This window comes from Lytechinus pictus, chromosome 16 (genome assembly GCF_037042905.1).
Source record: "Lytechinus pictus isolate F3 Inbred chromosome 16, Lp3.0, whole genome shotgun sequence".
In the NCBI taxonomy this organism is placed as follows: Eukaryota; Metazoa; Echinodermata; class Echinoidea; order Temnopleuroida; family Toxopneustidae; genus Lytechinus; species Lytechinus pictus.
Genome location: NC_087260.1, coordinates 7,882,100 through 7,897,007, shown reverse-complemented (window position 1 = coordinate 7,897,007; position 14,908 = coordinate 7,882,100). Strand labels below are relative to the sequence as shown.

Below are 14,908 nucleotides of genomic sequence, written 5' to 3'. Positions count from 1 at the left end.
CCCCCAAAAAAAAACATTAGTGAAGGTTTGAGGGAAATCCATCAAAGATTTAAAAAGAATTTTAGTTTTTGTTTTGAGATGTGAGTAGCTTCCCATCGTGATTTCAGAAGGAAAAAAAAGAAATGTAATTTTCTCAAACAATTGAAATTGTTTTTTTTTATTGTACCTTCATTATATCAACGAATTATTTCACACCTGCTCCTAAAAGGAGAAAAGTTTTAGCCATCATGAACTATTAAAAAATTGAAATTTATGCCTTTTATATAACATAACATACGGGGCAGCTGCTTGTTTGACGTCACAAAACAGAAAACGTAAAATGCTAATAACATTCATACTCTTTAATGGATTTTCCACAAACCTTCACCAATATTTTTAACGATTTTTTTCTGGTATTTTTACAACAAACTTCAGGGTGAACTTCCCCTTTAAGAGAGGGAGAGATGAAGAAAGAGATAGAAATAAGAATTCAACACAAATGAGATAATAACCAGAGTTATCTGAACTTTAAAACGTTGGTACAAAAATATCCTTTTATTTTACATGGCAACAAATTACACAGGGTATTATCAATCAAGGCTACTGCACACCTTACAATTGGGTGCAAGCAGGGGCCCGACTAACAAAGAGTTGCGATTGATCCGATCAATCGCAACTATGGAAAGCCAGCAAAGTCAACATAAAAAATTCATGTTTGTTCAAAAAAATTCTAGATATGAATGTATATCCATAAATTCATTGATTCCTTGATTTCTTTGTTTTCAAAGGACATTTTGCAGATTTCCTGTAGAAAAAATTATGACACTGATGGATTTCCATAGAGTTACAATTGATTGGATCAATCGCAACTCTTTGTAAGACGCGCGGGCCCCAGATTTCATAACAAAACCTTGTAACATTTGATGCAAATATGAAGACAGTGAACATCTTACAGTGCAAAGTACCTAAACATTGTAGGAATACTTATGTGCACATAATAGACCATGCTACCCTTCTCATTATTACGATAAAGGCGATTTTGGTAGCTGACCGTAATAATGTCATAGCAATCACAAGATTGGCCACAATTTGAAACCAGTTTGGACTTTACTCCAAAATAAGGCTTAAAGGTATTGTTTAACTTTGTGAGCAGCCGATTAAAAAAATTCTCAAACCAAGATGAAACATGTGTACAAGTGCATGTATTTATAGAACTAATAAACCCTGAAAACAACCATTATTGAGAATGAAAAGCTAAAACTACAAGGCAAACCCCGATTTTGTAAATAGGCGTCTTATAGACGCCTAAATAGTACACATAAGTGTATGGGATGAAATTAAGATGGTGTTTTCTGTCACTTTATATTTCAATTTTTGAAGCACTAAATAATTATTTTCAAACGCAATTTTTTCTGGGCTTCATTTTTGTAACATATCACAGACACAGGTGACAAGTGTGACCTTCTAGCTCAGATTTTTTTAAAGTCAAACCAATGTTAACCAATCACTTTAATTACTATCCAAAATTTTGAAGTAGGCCTATACTTACAGCTAGTCAATGTGCACATCAAATGAAAAAAAAAAATACTTTCAGGATATATAAAGCAAAATGCAATTTGTTTTTAAAATTAGGTAGTAAGATGTGCTGCAGCCATAGGATCTCAAGAATACGTACATAAACATAGACCAGAACATGTCTACATTTCATGTCCTCACTTTATAGAAATTTTGTATCCTACCACACAATCAAAGAGTTGTATCTTCCTGATGCAAGAACAATACATAAAAGAAAATAAATAAACTAATATGCTGCATAGCATATACCATAAAATATTGCACATGATGAACATTTATTTATTTTTTTTATTTATATATTTATTTTATCATTATTATTATTATTTATTTATTTCATTTTTTTTTTGGGGGGGTGTAAAGTCTTTTCATCACTTTTTTCTTTCAAGTTTTGCATAACTTTTGAGATGAAATTTGCATTGCCTGGGCACACACTTCGGCCCCGTCTTACAAAGAGTTACGATTGATCGAGTCAATCGTAACTCTATGGAAATCCATCCATACCATAATTTTTTCTACAGGAAATTTGCACACTCTCCTTAGTAAACAAAGAGAATCACACTGAATCTTCAAGAGAACGATAAATGTATGAATATACATCATCTAGAAAATGTTTTGAACAAATTTGCATTTTAGATCTTGACGTTGTTGGCCGTCCATAGTTGAAGTTGATCGGATCAATCGCAACTCTTTGTAAGACGGGGCCCTGAAATTACATAACATTCTGTAAGTGCATGTCAGATCCAAACTTGCTCAAAAACATGAATTCATGTACAAATCTGAGGAAAATTGTTCCTAGCCAAAATTCATAACTGTATCATTATGTTTACCGGTACTTCATTTATAGATAATAATCAATTAATGTTATATCTGATCAGAAAAGTATCACCAACAATGTCCATTGAAATAAACAAAAAAAATAAATGAAAAACAAAAAAGTACCTTGAATAAAAAATACATAAGAAACAAATTTTGATACCTATTTTTTTTAATGAACATTTGATCATAATCATAGTCTCTCTAAACAAATAAATTGCACTTCAATGGCTTCACTTACTGATTTACAGCTGAAATATAGTATCAAGCAAAAATTAGCAGAATCAATTAAAGCATAAATTTTGATAATTTTGTAAAGATCAAATCTAAAATTCTGTAGATTATGTCATGGGTGACGTGCATGTTGATCCTTGGCGCGGTTGGTGACCGAGATATCAATTTCCAGCCTCCAAAATACCCAAGTCCTTGTAGGGTTAAGGGCTAATAATCCTCACTTTGATGTAACTTAATGTGTAAAATAACATGTTCTCTTTTCACACTCATATGAAGAATTTCTACATGTAGCACAGGGGCCCGTTGCAGAAAGAGTTGCGATCAAACGCAACTAAAAAAATCTTGCGCAACTTGATTTTCAGCCAATGAAGCACCCATATTTGGGACTTGCGCTTGATATTTTGACTTGCGTTTAAACGCAACTCTTTCTGCAACAGGCCTCTGGTGACATAAAATAATTTGATTATTCTAGAAGTGGCAATCATTTCTTTTTTGCTATTTCAATACAATCTTCAAGTGAGCCAATTTACTTTCTTTTGTGATCGTTCACATCATCCATGTAGCTATTTCATAAGTACATTTTCGCAGCCTTTGGGGGCTAGTAAAACAATGAAAATCATATATCATTATACAACTCATACAAATATTCTTGTAATTTGATTGGTTGAAAGCCATTCAATATTTGATCTATTTTGTGCTGCATGCAAATTTAATTTTCCATTGCACGGCGACCGTGAATTTTGTATTTATACATTGCACGGTTGAGCTCTCTCCTTCATCTGCGATTTACGACCTCATCCAAGACTAGTCTTTTAATATATATTGTACCGATAACAAGCCAGTCTAGTCTCAGCTTTTAGTACCAGGTCGAAGACTTGCCAGTAACCTGCTCCCTCGTAGAAGGCTACACATCTCTGTAAAAGAATGCCAAGAACAGAACATTTATTCATAAACAGTTTTAGATATGCTCCTATGCAATTCTTGGGAATGATCAAATATTTATGCAAATAATTATGTTGTGTGCTACAGTGTGTACTGTACAAGAATTATTTGTAATTATAATAATTGGCATTTACATAGCACTTTATCAATCTACGACTGCTCAAAGCGCTTCAAAATTATTTTTACCCAGTCACTGGATTCATAGCATTTCAAGCAGCCTGTTAGGCGCACACTTGCTAAACCAACCACAATGATGGTTGTTTCCTACCGGTATCCAATTAGCACCTGGATGAGAGTGGCAAAGTGTGGATTGACGCCCTGCTAAAGGACGCTACGCCATGGTGGAATTCGAACACAAAACCCTCTGATTACAAGGCGAGAGTCAGAACCGCTACAACAAAAATGGAAAGATTAACTATGTGGAAACCCAAAGATTCTTAACTTGGCCATCGCAAAATAAAAAGAAATATATATCATATAAAAGAGAAAAGTACAGCCTTTGTTTGGCACCTAATTCCAAATAGTGATCAGTCATGCATGAATGATTACGATTCACTACATGTATATACAACAATGCATCTTTTCAGACCTTGAGATCACTGAAGCGCAGAGCATAATGCTTCACTGATCATGACTTATTTCATACTTTTAAGAGAATTTCAGTCTATTACTTAAACTGCCAATATAAAGTGTATCTTGATTGGTAATATCTCAAAAACGGGTGTACTGAAGAGAAAGGGCAGTCCTTACAAAGATAAGAACATGTTAAGAAGATTTTCAGAATCCTCTGGGGTGTTTCACAAAGATTTAGGTATGACCTAAGTCGCACTTAAATGCCTACGTGTACATGATATGCAACACGCGATCTTATTGATAGATACGCAGTGGTGCGCGTCCTCATGACATATCTGACCAATGCGGTCAAGCCTTTCGTTCTGTAAGCAACTCGGTATTTAAGTGCGACTCTAAGTCATACTTAAATCATTGTGAAACAACCCCCTGATTTGCAATGATTTTTAGCGTCTTCCTATTTCAGTAAGATAAGATGAAAGATACGAACAGAGATAAGAACGTTTTCAGAATACTACCCTGTATTTTAATCTGTGAGAACCATTATTTATACACTCTTTAAAAACCCCTGATTTTACAGAAAAAAAAAAGATTTTGCAGAGAGCAATAACAGAATCATTCTGTAAATTCATAAACAGGAATTTTTCTGCAATTTAATAAAACAGGTCTGTTTAAAAAGGGGATAAGGGTGTTTTATTTAAGGAAATTTGTAAGGTTCCATACACCAAATACCAATTTCCTGTAATTTTACATGATATAATGTAAGATTACGCAATCTGGTAAGATTACAGGTGTTCTCGAGACTCTGCTGCAGGAACTTCTTTTATTTTAAGGATAAATTTTCTAACAGTATAGGACCTACCTTGAATAAAGCTATTGGTGGTCGAGTCCCTTTCAGATTTCTTGCTTTCAAACAAAACGACAAGGTTCATTCTCCGGTCCACATGGCCGATGAAATAAGTCATCATTTGAGGCTACATAAAAAAAACATTCAAATCTTGTTAAAGGGGCCTGTTTCATGAAACTTGCTAAAAATATCAAATTTGCAAAAGCCACTGAAATCCTTCTGTCTGATTGGCCGATGATGGTAAATTTGTTTTAAAAAAGTGTGCATTTGTTACTAAAAGAAGTCATTATGAAATAGAACCAAGGTCTATCCTTTAGTACCTAATGAAAATTACTATCAGCTGGGGTTTAAAGGCACTATGCCACATCCATTTTTAAAGAGCGCCATCTTGAGACCTAAACTACCTCATATGGACCCAGTCTCCTGACCCACGACTGATGTTTATGAACTAGGGCTTAACGGTAGGGCGCTTTTGCATTTTTGTACTTTTAATTGTGCAATCTGGTGCACACCTTGACAGAAAATTCAGCCTAAAAAATTACTGTATCTTGGTACGTTACAATAGAAGACAAATGCACCCTAATCCAAATAGATCTAGATCTAGGTCTAGACTGTATTTTTGTTTTTACTCAGTCATACACAAACACAGTTTCATTCAACAGGGAAACTGTTCCTCATAATTCCTGTCTGAAGACTGAACTTCTGTGTTCATCTAGCTGACACTTTTTCACTCATGGTTCATTATTTTTTCACAGAATTCTTCGGGCAAACAATTCACGCTTTGGTGGCCATTGTATTGGATTCTTTTTGATCTCATTTTTAGATCGTTACTACAAATGGCGCTTGTCTCCCAAACTTCTATTGTGCACAAACAAGAATCCTACCTGTTTACTTATCTTGTCACATTCGTATGTTATACTGTCTAACGAACCAGCCTCGTGTTTGGTCATTATCAACATCACGATGTTTGGCCAAAGGTTTGTGGGTCGCTCCTATCAGATTAAAAAAGAGAAGAAAAAAAAAAATCTTTAATTTAAAAAATATGGTCAAATTACTGTATATTACATACATATTAAATATTTAAAGTAACAAACTTATTTACTTAAAAGTTCAAATTGTAGGTACATCAAAGTTTGTCTAACATATGGTTGTTTTATTCACTTTGTATTTTCATCAATACAACAGATGCAGGGCCAACCTGAGAATTAAACTATTCGCAAGTAGACCAAATGATGGTTGGACCAATTTAATATAAGACGAAGTGGGTTTAGCCATGATGGTGTTAGGGAATCTGAGAATGACACCATTTGCTTTTAGACCAAGTGCTGGTTGGACCAAGTGGGTTTAGCCGTGATGATGTTAGAAGATCTGGGATTTAGACCATCTGCTCGTACAGATGCAGACCACGTAAGGGTTGAACCAAATTACCGGTACTCACATTTGGATAGGAGAAGATGGCTGGGTAGCTATCCATACCGGTGGGAGGCTCTGTCATTTCTGACGGGAAATGATACCCAAGGCCTTGGAAGTTGATACCGGATGCCTGGGTATTGAGAACCAAGGATATGTTGAATGCGTCTGTCTTACGCTGAAAGGCAACTATCCTATGACATAAGTGGAAATACAAAAGGGAGATAAGTAAGGAACTATTATAAATGATGATACTCCTCCTACTACTGCTACCACTACTATCACTATGACTGGATACCAATCTATAAAACAGATGAAAGAAATTAAAAGAATAATGATAACATGAGATGCCCTATAATACTACACTCTACTTCTATTATACCACACTGACCAACTGCTACTTACTTCTACAACTAGTACTACTACATGTTCTACTACTACTACTACTACTTCGACTGCTACTAAATGTCTTTCTGCAATTAATTCATGCCCGCCTTCCTGCTCATGTCTCCCTCTCTTGTTCCCTTTCCTTCTCTTCTTTTCTCTGCCCTTTCCTTTGTATTGTATTTTTGTCTATATTAGGCGTATCCCGCCACAAGCCTCAGCTTTTAGGGTATACGCCTTCTTCTTTAAACCCAACATGTACATATTTATATTCTTCATAATATTGATTTTTTTAGTTTACGTAATGAAATGTAAAGAAATTGAAGAAAATAAATGTTCATTTGAATTGAAATTGAATCGAAAAAAAAGAAGCCCCTAATTATTTTGACAAAATATTTTTTTTTCAAGGAGCTTACTTGTTATAATAATCAATGGGAAGATTTGAGAGGTGTGTTTTCATCTCTCCCGGTGGTGCTTGTTTGCTTAGTGTGCTGTGGAAGTACAGGCTGAACTGGAAATGTAAAAACATAAACAAGTTTAAAATTTTAATACGTCAACAATAATATATTATTCCATATGAAGAAAACACTGACATGTGTACTTGCATATCCACCAAGAGGCCTGGAAGTATTAACAATTGATGTAATTGATAAGTATAGGCCTACCAACAATCAGCAACCAAATACTACTTCTTAAGGCCTCACCTTATGACCCGACTGGTCTGCGATTGGCTTGCGACTGAGGGGAGATGAATCGCAAGGTAGTCATAAGCCTCGACACCGCACACCTTGCGATCCGACTTCCATGCTGTCTGCGACTCACGCATGCGCTTTTTGCTTTTTGCCATAGCAACTGAGAAAATGGCACTTACTACTGCGTATGTGCGTTGTAGATGTACGCGTCGTGTAACTCTGATGTCTGATTGGCTGGAAGTTGCATTGAGCTTGTGATCCAGTCATAAGGATTTGACATGTCAAATCCTTACGATTTTCCTTGTGACTTGTCTCTGACCAGTCTGCGACTCTCAAACTGGCATGAGGTGTGAAGTCACATCTCCCCTCACTCAGTCACAAGCCAGTCGTAGACCAGTGTGCGGTGGCCTTTACATTTATCGAATGCTCACCAAATGCTGATTACTGATTGGAGACTTTCGATTATCAAAAGAAAATGATACTAATCTTTGATATTTGAAAAACGGTGAAGATAACAAATGAAATTGAATTCCAAGCATTGCTACTCTTTCAAGACATGATGACGGCAGCACCGATGACTGTGCATCATTCAGTTGTGTTAATGTGCACGTAATAGACACGCGACTGAATGTAGCTCGCTCATGTGTTTCCACAGGTAAGTGACATAAACAGGTAATCTTTTTTTGTGATTTCTGATAGTCTAGGAATGATGATTGTTTGAACTATCAAATTAATTACTCTGGCAAACAATCAAATAACAAAAAAGGATATTTCATTCGGGCATTCACAGTTCCGCCCCGAATAATGGAGGGAAGAATTATCTTTTATCTAGTGACTACACCAACCCGCCAATCACTTATTCAGAATACTCATGAATATTTATAGATGGAACATGATACTACATTGTAAATAACAACATGGCAGAAGACATACCTTAGATATTAGAGATCCTTGCATCTTAACCAACCAAACAAACAGAGGAGGAATGCCTGAATTCTTCACTTGAACAAGGGAGTACAACTTCTTCTTGGGCTGCAATAATAATGATATGTAACATTTATATAGCGCTTAATACAAATGTTTCTAAGCGCTGCATTCTATTACCCCGGCTTTAGCACGGCTACCCTGATCGGGCGCATCGAGCATTCAAGGTATTCCTTCCTACCGTGTACAAATTTACTACACCTGGGTTGATAGTGGCAAAATGTAGATAAACGCCTTGCCAAAGGACGCTAGTGCTGTGGTGGGATTTGAACCCCGGACCTTGTGGTTCACAGTCCAGAGACTTATCCACCGAAACACAACACCTCTATGCAACAAAATGATATTTGAGTAGAAGAAATAAGCTGTTGTTTCACGATGTATCAAACGTAGTAGGAAAGCGACGTTTCGTCTGCAAGCTGCTCGTCTTTGCTCATTGCCTGATGAAGTCTAGCAGCTTGCAGACGAAACGTCGTTTTCCTACTACATGTAGGTTTGATATATCGTGAGACAACTGCTTATTTTTTCTACTCAATCCTTCACCACGATGAACCTCTTTCACATCAAAATGATTTTTTTTTTCTAAGAATCTCACATGACATGGTCAATTTTAGTTTAAGGGGAAGTCCACCAACAAACAGTTGGCTTGAAAAAATAAAGGAATATCAAAGAGGGATAATACTGGAAATTCCATCAAAATCAGATATAAAATTAGAAAGTTATGACATTTTGAAATCTTACATATTTTCACAAAACAGTTGTATGCAGAACATTGTAATGTTAGTCTAACAGCGCTAGCTAGTGATTGGGCTAACATTACGCTTCTGTACGGGAATACTCACTAACAGGGCTGTTAGTGCTCCGTTAGCGCTAACAACGTTTCTCTGCGGCTGGTACTGGTCTAATGCAGTGGTTCCTGTTTAATATTGGGGTTGAACATTGCAGATTTGTATTCCGGGCGTGTTTACATAGCATTTTTTCTTTTAAAAATTTAACAATTACTTGACTACCTATCAAAATGAATGAAAAGAAGGTAATTTTGAATGATACTCTATAGAGCTAAATATAAAATTGAGACTTACATCTTTAGCTTTGAATGCAGCTCCCCATGCATCCAGCTTGGCATGTAGGTCTTGCAGACAGAGTAGAGCAGGGAGGAATCTCCACGAACTCATGTGACATTCAATCTGCATCAAGGTGAAAAGAAGCTCAAGCTCTACACTAAAACTATTACGGATCGGGACCAGGACCGGGTGATGAAACCGTTTGGAGGTCCTGTAAAAAAAGAGAGGATCGTAAATAAAATGTCAACCACTGGAACTATTACAGATTGGGACCAGGCCTGGGTGATGGAACAGCTTGGACGTCCTAAAAGCAAGAGAGAATTGTAAACAAAATGTCAACCACTGGAACTATTACAGATTGGGACCAGGACCGGCTGATGGAACCACTTCGTTGTCCTGCAATTAAACAAAATGTTAAGATCAAGCTCTTCACTAAAACTGTTATGGATTGGCACCAGGCCTGGGTGGTGCTGTTATTGGTACAAAAATTCTCTGTTGATAAATCACTTAAAATATCGTACTGATGTCTATAACTATCAACAAAAAGGAACATAATCAATACGCATTTTTTATGCTTAGCGATGTCACAATACTCGCGTTGGTCAAAATTTGTATCTGGCACTGTACCAACAACGCTTTAAATCTGCGTTCATTGAATGTAAACCATTATATAACATTTTTAAACAAACATATTTAGCACAAATACATCCTCACCTTTAACGCTATTAGCATTATCTATGGGCTGGACTTGGATCAAGTTTTATCGATAATTTTGGGGCTTTTTGGAAATTGTTCTGAGCAGACAACGACTTTCGCCTATCCGCTATTTTGATATCGTGCTGTATATCTTTGAATGTAGAGGGCAGCAACACACGGCTGTGTGCTGCCTTCTACATTAGTTGGAACTCGTTTTTGGCTTTTAAATTGAGCTTGCGCTTGTGAATGTTTTCAATACATTCGAGTGGAGTCGAGTGCAGTCACGATGTTTGAATTGTCATGATTACATATATATAGCGAAGTGAGATCGTGTTTTGTGGCTAGTAAGTATTCGTATCTACTTATGTGTCATTATGTTTGTGATGGACGAACGGACGACATTTGGATCCCTTAGTCTCGCCTTCACCTCTGACGTTGTCGAGACAAAAAGCCAGCTTTTGTTCTGAGTTGGTTTAAAACAATACAAAGCATTATTACTGGTCAATAAATAGTGATCAACTATTCCCAATCGTCAATATTTTGGTCATATCGAGTTACCACAATAAATCAACATAATCATAAAAACCATTATCGAATATTTAAAAAAAATTGCATCATTTCAATTTTTACATGAAAGTATCAGCCAGCACTACAATCAGCCTACCTTTCTCGGATGTCTTCCACAGCACATTTTAGTTCAACAAAGTCCACTTCATTTTTCTGTATGCCCAGGGTACACAAGCGCTCATATCTGATTTCTGACTAGTCAAGGAACATTGTCACTGTGGATACGTCAATACCATTAACATGATACTCAAGAATTATTTCTCTTAAACCTTGTGTCGAGGTTTCTTGAATATACGGTACAAATAAAGCCAAAATCATGAATTGAATACCAAAGTCATTAAAGAAGTGGATATACATGTATCACCAGACACATATTTGAGATCCTCTTCTATGATAACAATATTTTATTTTCATCATATTCAATCATAAAATAAAAATCTATTGAATTGAAAGTAAAAAGTCAGCGAGCAGCACGGTCAAAAAATTTTTTGTGGCGAAAATATTGCGCGAATCGTTGAGGGGGCCTCCGAGGCACCCCCCCCCCGGCCTACATAGGGTTAAGCTGGTCCTACAGATATCGACCCTTGACCCTCCAATGACCTGACTTCATGACCTTTATCCAAAGTTCCCTGATGGTTAATAAAGGATACATGTTCATCAAATCCTGTCTGGCCTCTATGAAATGACTCAACTGCTCACACAGATGAGCAAGGAGTCTATCTCTGGAGGGCAATGACCCATGACCTTCCAATGACCCGACCTCATGACATTTGGCCTCAATCCGTCTCAGTTCACCCATTGCTACTGTGTACAGACCCTTCCTGGTAGACTGAAAGACAGAAGAAAAGGATTAAAAATAAATCATCAGGTACTACATCAATGTTCCATGAATGACAGACTTAAACAACATGGTGGTTGAATAACAATTTAACACAGATTAACCCTTATTAAACTGGGGGTCAATTTTGACCCCCCCCCCTTTCATCACTACGCCGTCACGCGAAATTTTATGCTATGTATGATCGCAAAAAAGGTCCCTGACAAAGTTCATGAGAAAAACAATTAAAAAACAAAGGTTTGAAAAAACAAGAAATACATAAGAATTTTAAAAACAAGAAAATACATAAGAAATTAATCATATTTTTGCAATGTCTTTTTTATATATATGTTAGAAATGTAATAATTGATACTCCCACCAAAAATTAGCATTCTAATTGCTATATAAATTGAGTAAAAGGCAAAAACATACACACAAAAAAACGCTTATTTGCATAATTAATAAAAAATTAAACATAATCTATTTTTTGAAAATTGCACTATACAAACTTGTAGTATACATCTGGCTCTACGCGTGTGCAAATTTTTGCGGCGATCGTGCCATCAGCAGCCGAGATCTGAGGTCTGGTCTGAAAATAGGGTTAACATTGCAGTGAATGAGGGCACTAAGCCCGAGGGTAATTCTTTCCCTCTGTTTTACCTCTTTTCTGGCAAACCATTTCAGCTCGAGAAATGTAAGCGAAGTGTAGCTCTTCTCCGCAGCACTGAGAAAGGTCAGGGCATTGAGAAGTGTGGTCCAACTACCCCCTCCGCTGGTACCGCTTGATGTTCGACTCGTCTCCTTTTCTTTATCCTGTAAACAAGAGAAAAAGAAAGGATTAGTGAAGGAACATCACAGGGTAGATTAGACCATGATTTTTTTTGTCTGTGTTTTGGTGGAGATCTCACTCGTACATTTCATCAGACTAAAAAATCTGCTGTCTCTTCATTTTTCTCCTCCTCCTACACAGACGGAAGACTCCCGTAGGACTCGTAATGGTAGAGATTCGCCAGACGCTAAACTAGTGTCACTAATGAACCCTTGACTTGAAGTTAAGTGCCTTTCTCCATTTCATCAGACTAAAAAATCTGCTGTTTCTTCATTTTTCTCCTCCTCCTACACAGACGGAAGACTCCTGTAGGACTCGTAATGGTAGAGATTCGCCAGACGCTAAACTAGTGTCACTAATGAACCCTTGACTTGAAGTTAAGTGCCTTTCTCCATTTCATCAGACTAAAAAATCTGCTGTTTCTTCATTTTTCTCCTCCTCCTACACAGACGGAAGACTCCCGTAGGACTCGTAATGGTAGAGATTCGCCAGACGCTTAACTAGTGTGACTAATGAACCCTTGACTTGAGTTGAAGTTGAGTGCCTTTCTCCATTTCATCAGACTTAAAAATCTGCTGTCTCTTCATTTTTCTCCTCCTCCTACACAAACGGAAGACTCCCGTAGGACTCGTAATGGTAGAGATTCGCCAGACGCTTAACTAGTGTGACTAACCCTTGACTTGAGTTGAAGTTAAGTGCCTTTCTCCATTATACGCTGTAACTATATCTGACATAGAATCTAACGTTACTTAGACCTAGCTAGCCCTAGCCTAGGGCCTATTAACTTAAAAATATTAAAAATGGCGGTTGTTTGCTCCACCGAGTCCACCATTAGGTCTATTACAAGCCAAATGGCCATCATCCGTCTGTGTTGGACAAAAAAGGAAAGACTTCCTTATGTCCCCTCCACTAATTTTAAGAATACTTCTCCAAAACCCCCTTCTTTCGTTCTCCTTTTCTTTTTCTTCTTCTTACTTCCGGTTGGAACTTGGATTTGAACCTCTTCGGCTCTTGCTGCAGAACGAAGCGTCTCCAGTCTGTCGCCTTACTCACTGAGCTAGCAGGAATTGTTGAAAGCCAGGCATGGGTTCATAACGGTTATCAAGCGATATTACGACTAGTCTACTCTCCAAGCGTATCGGGTATTTATTTTTCTGACTAAATAAACCGATGCTCAGGATTCTATTGGGAATTACACATTCACGGCTGATTTCAAAACATCGCATGCGATCGCGATCAGTTTGACCTGCGACCGATCGTGATCGCATGCGATGTTTTGAAATCAGCCGTGAATAATATGTGTGAGGAAAAAGATACTGGCCCAAAATCACCAATTTTGAGGATAACCAGAGGATGGAAACGGAGTGAAATACGGGTGTAGAGTAAGAATCTTTGATATTAAGTTATTCTATTCATCTTTCTCGTTATATTTTTTTTCTTTAATTTTTACGATAAAAATGATTTCCATCCCCCCTTTGTGACTCGGTATATTCGCACTGGTTCACTGTCTCGAAGTTCGGGTAGGTGGAGTGGAGCCTGCACGAACTTCGCTCGAGGTAAATTTTAGGGTGACTGCACAGAGCAACAAATTTTGTCCTCTCTTTTCATCACATTCACACAGGCCACAGCCAATGAAAAATGGTAATGTTCTCATGGTTTTGTCTTTGAGGGAAAAATCAAAATTTTGCATTGTTAACCCCCTAATGGTGGATGCACGATAGCGAGCCGTCTGTGTACGAGGAGAAAAAAAATTGTAAAAAACTCCTCGAAGCAGACGGCTGCCAGCTGTCTATTCCATCGGTAGCGGGATGCGAGGCGAAGCTGGCCCGACACGGTCGGCAGATCCGTGCGTCGAATTCAGCTCCATGCATGCCAATGGCAATGCAGGGGAATGAAAAAGGTGGATATTTACCAATTGTTCTTTTGCTTTGTCGAATGCCAACTGACTCAGGGTCTCAAAATATTTCTCAATGAAGATTTCTTCATGATCCGGTGATAATTCAGGCTTTGAAGATAGATTTGTGCTCATTTTCCCCTCTTCTTTTCAACCGGTTGACTAAACTTTTCTTTTCCCCTTTAATTGATACGGTACCTTATAGAAGTCTGAGCGATAAGGAAAAAAAAACACTGATATCCCTCGCCTATCGGGGCCCCATTCCACAGAGGGGAGACCTTTGAAGGATCTTTAAAAGACCAAATATTGGCTAGGGGCTAGGTCTTACAGCAGTCTCCAAGATCACTGAAATTTGTAATCTCTGTTGAATGGCTCAGAAAGGCCCCTCAAAGAGCTATGAAATACTGATGGATAATTCTTGTCTTATATACTGGTCTTAGACTAGTCCGAGATCTTCAATAGAGATCTTGTAGATCTATATATGCAACAATCGATCTTTCAGAATTCTTTCCATGGACTTTTCCTTGTCTTTCAATGATCATTTACAGATCTTTCAATTCTCCCATGAGCCTTACAGTGATCTCCGTAAAAAAATCTTGAGAGACTGATCATAG

At 37.4% G+C, this 14,908-nt stretch overlaps 1 protein-coding gene across 1 annotated transcript; it reads right to left on the bottom strand.

Annotated features, from left to right (window-relative positions):
* Window positions 1–3,256: 3,256 nt before the first annotated feature.
* On the bottom strand, window positions 3,257–14,505 carry LOC129278569 (KICSTOR subunit 2-like). The gene is made up of 11 exons (XM_064111425.1): window positions 14,313–14,505; window positions 12,232–12,384; window positions 11,405–11,583; window positions 10,852–10,938; window positions 9,510–9,702; window positions 8,380–8,478; window positions 7,171–7,265; window positions 6,399–6,564; window positions 5,845–5,952; window positions 4,976–5,087; window positions 3,257–3,515 (listed from the first exon to the last, which is right to left on the bottom strand). Exons 1-11 carry the CDS (start codon window positions 14,427–14,429, stop codon window positions 3,451–3,453), a joined length of 1,374 nt encoding a protein of 457 aa, XP_063967495.1. The 5' UTR covers window positions 14,430–14,505; the 3' UTR covers window positions 3,257–3,450.
* Between the last annotated feature and the right edge of the window lie 403 nt (window positions 14,506–14,908).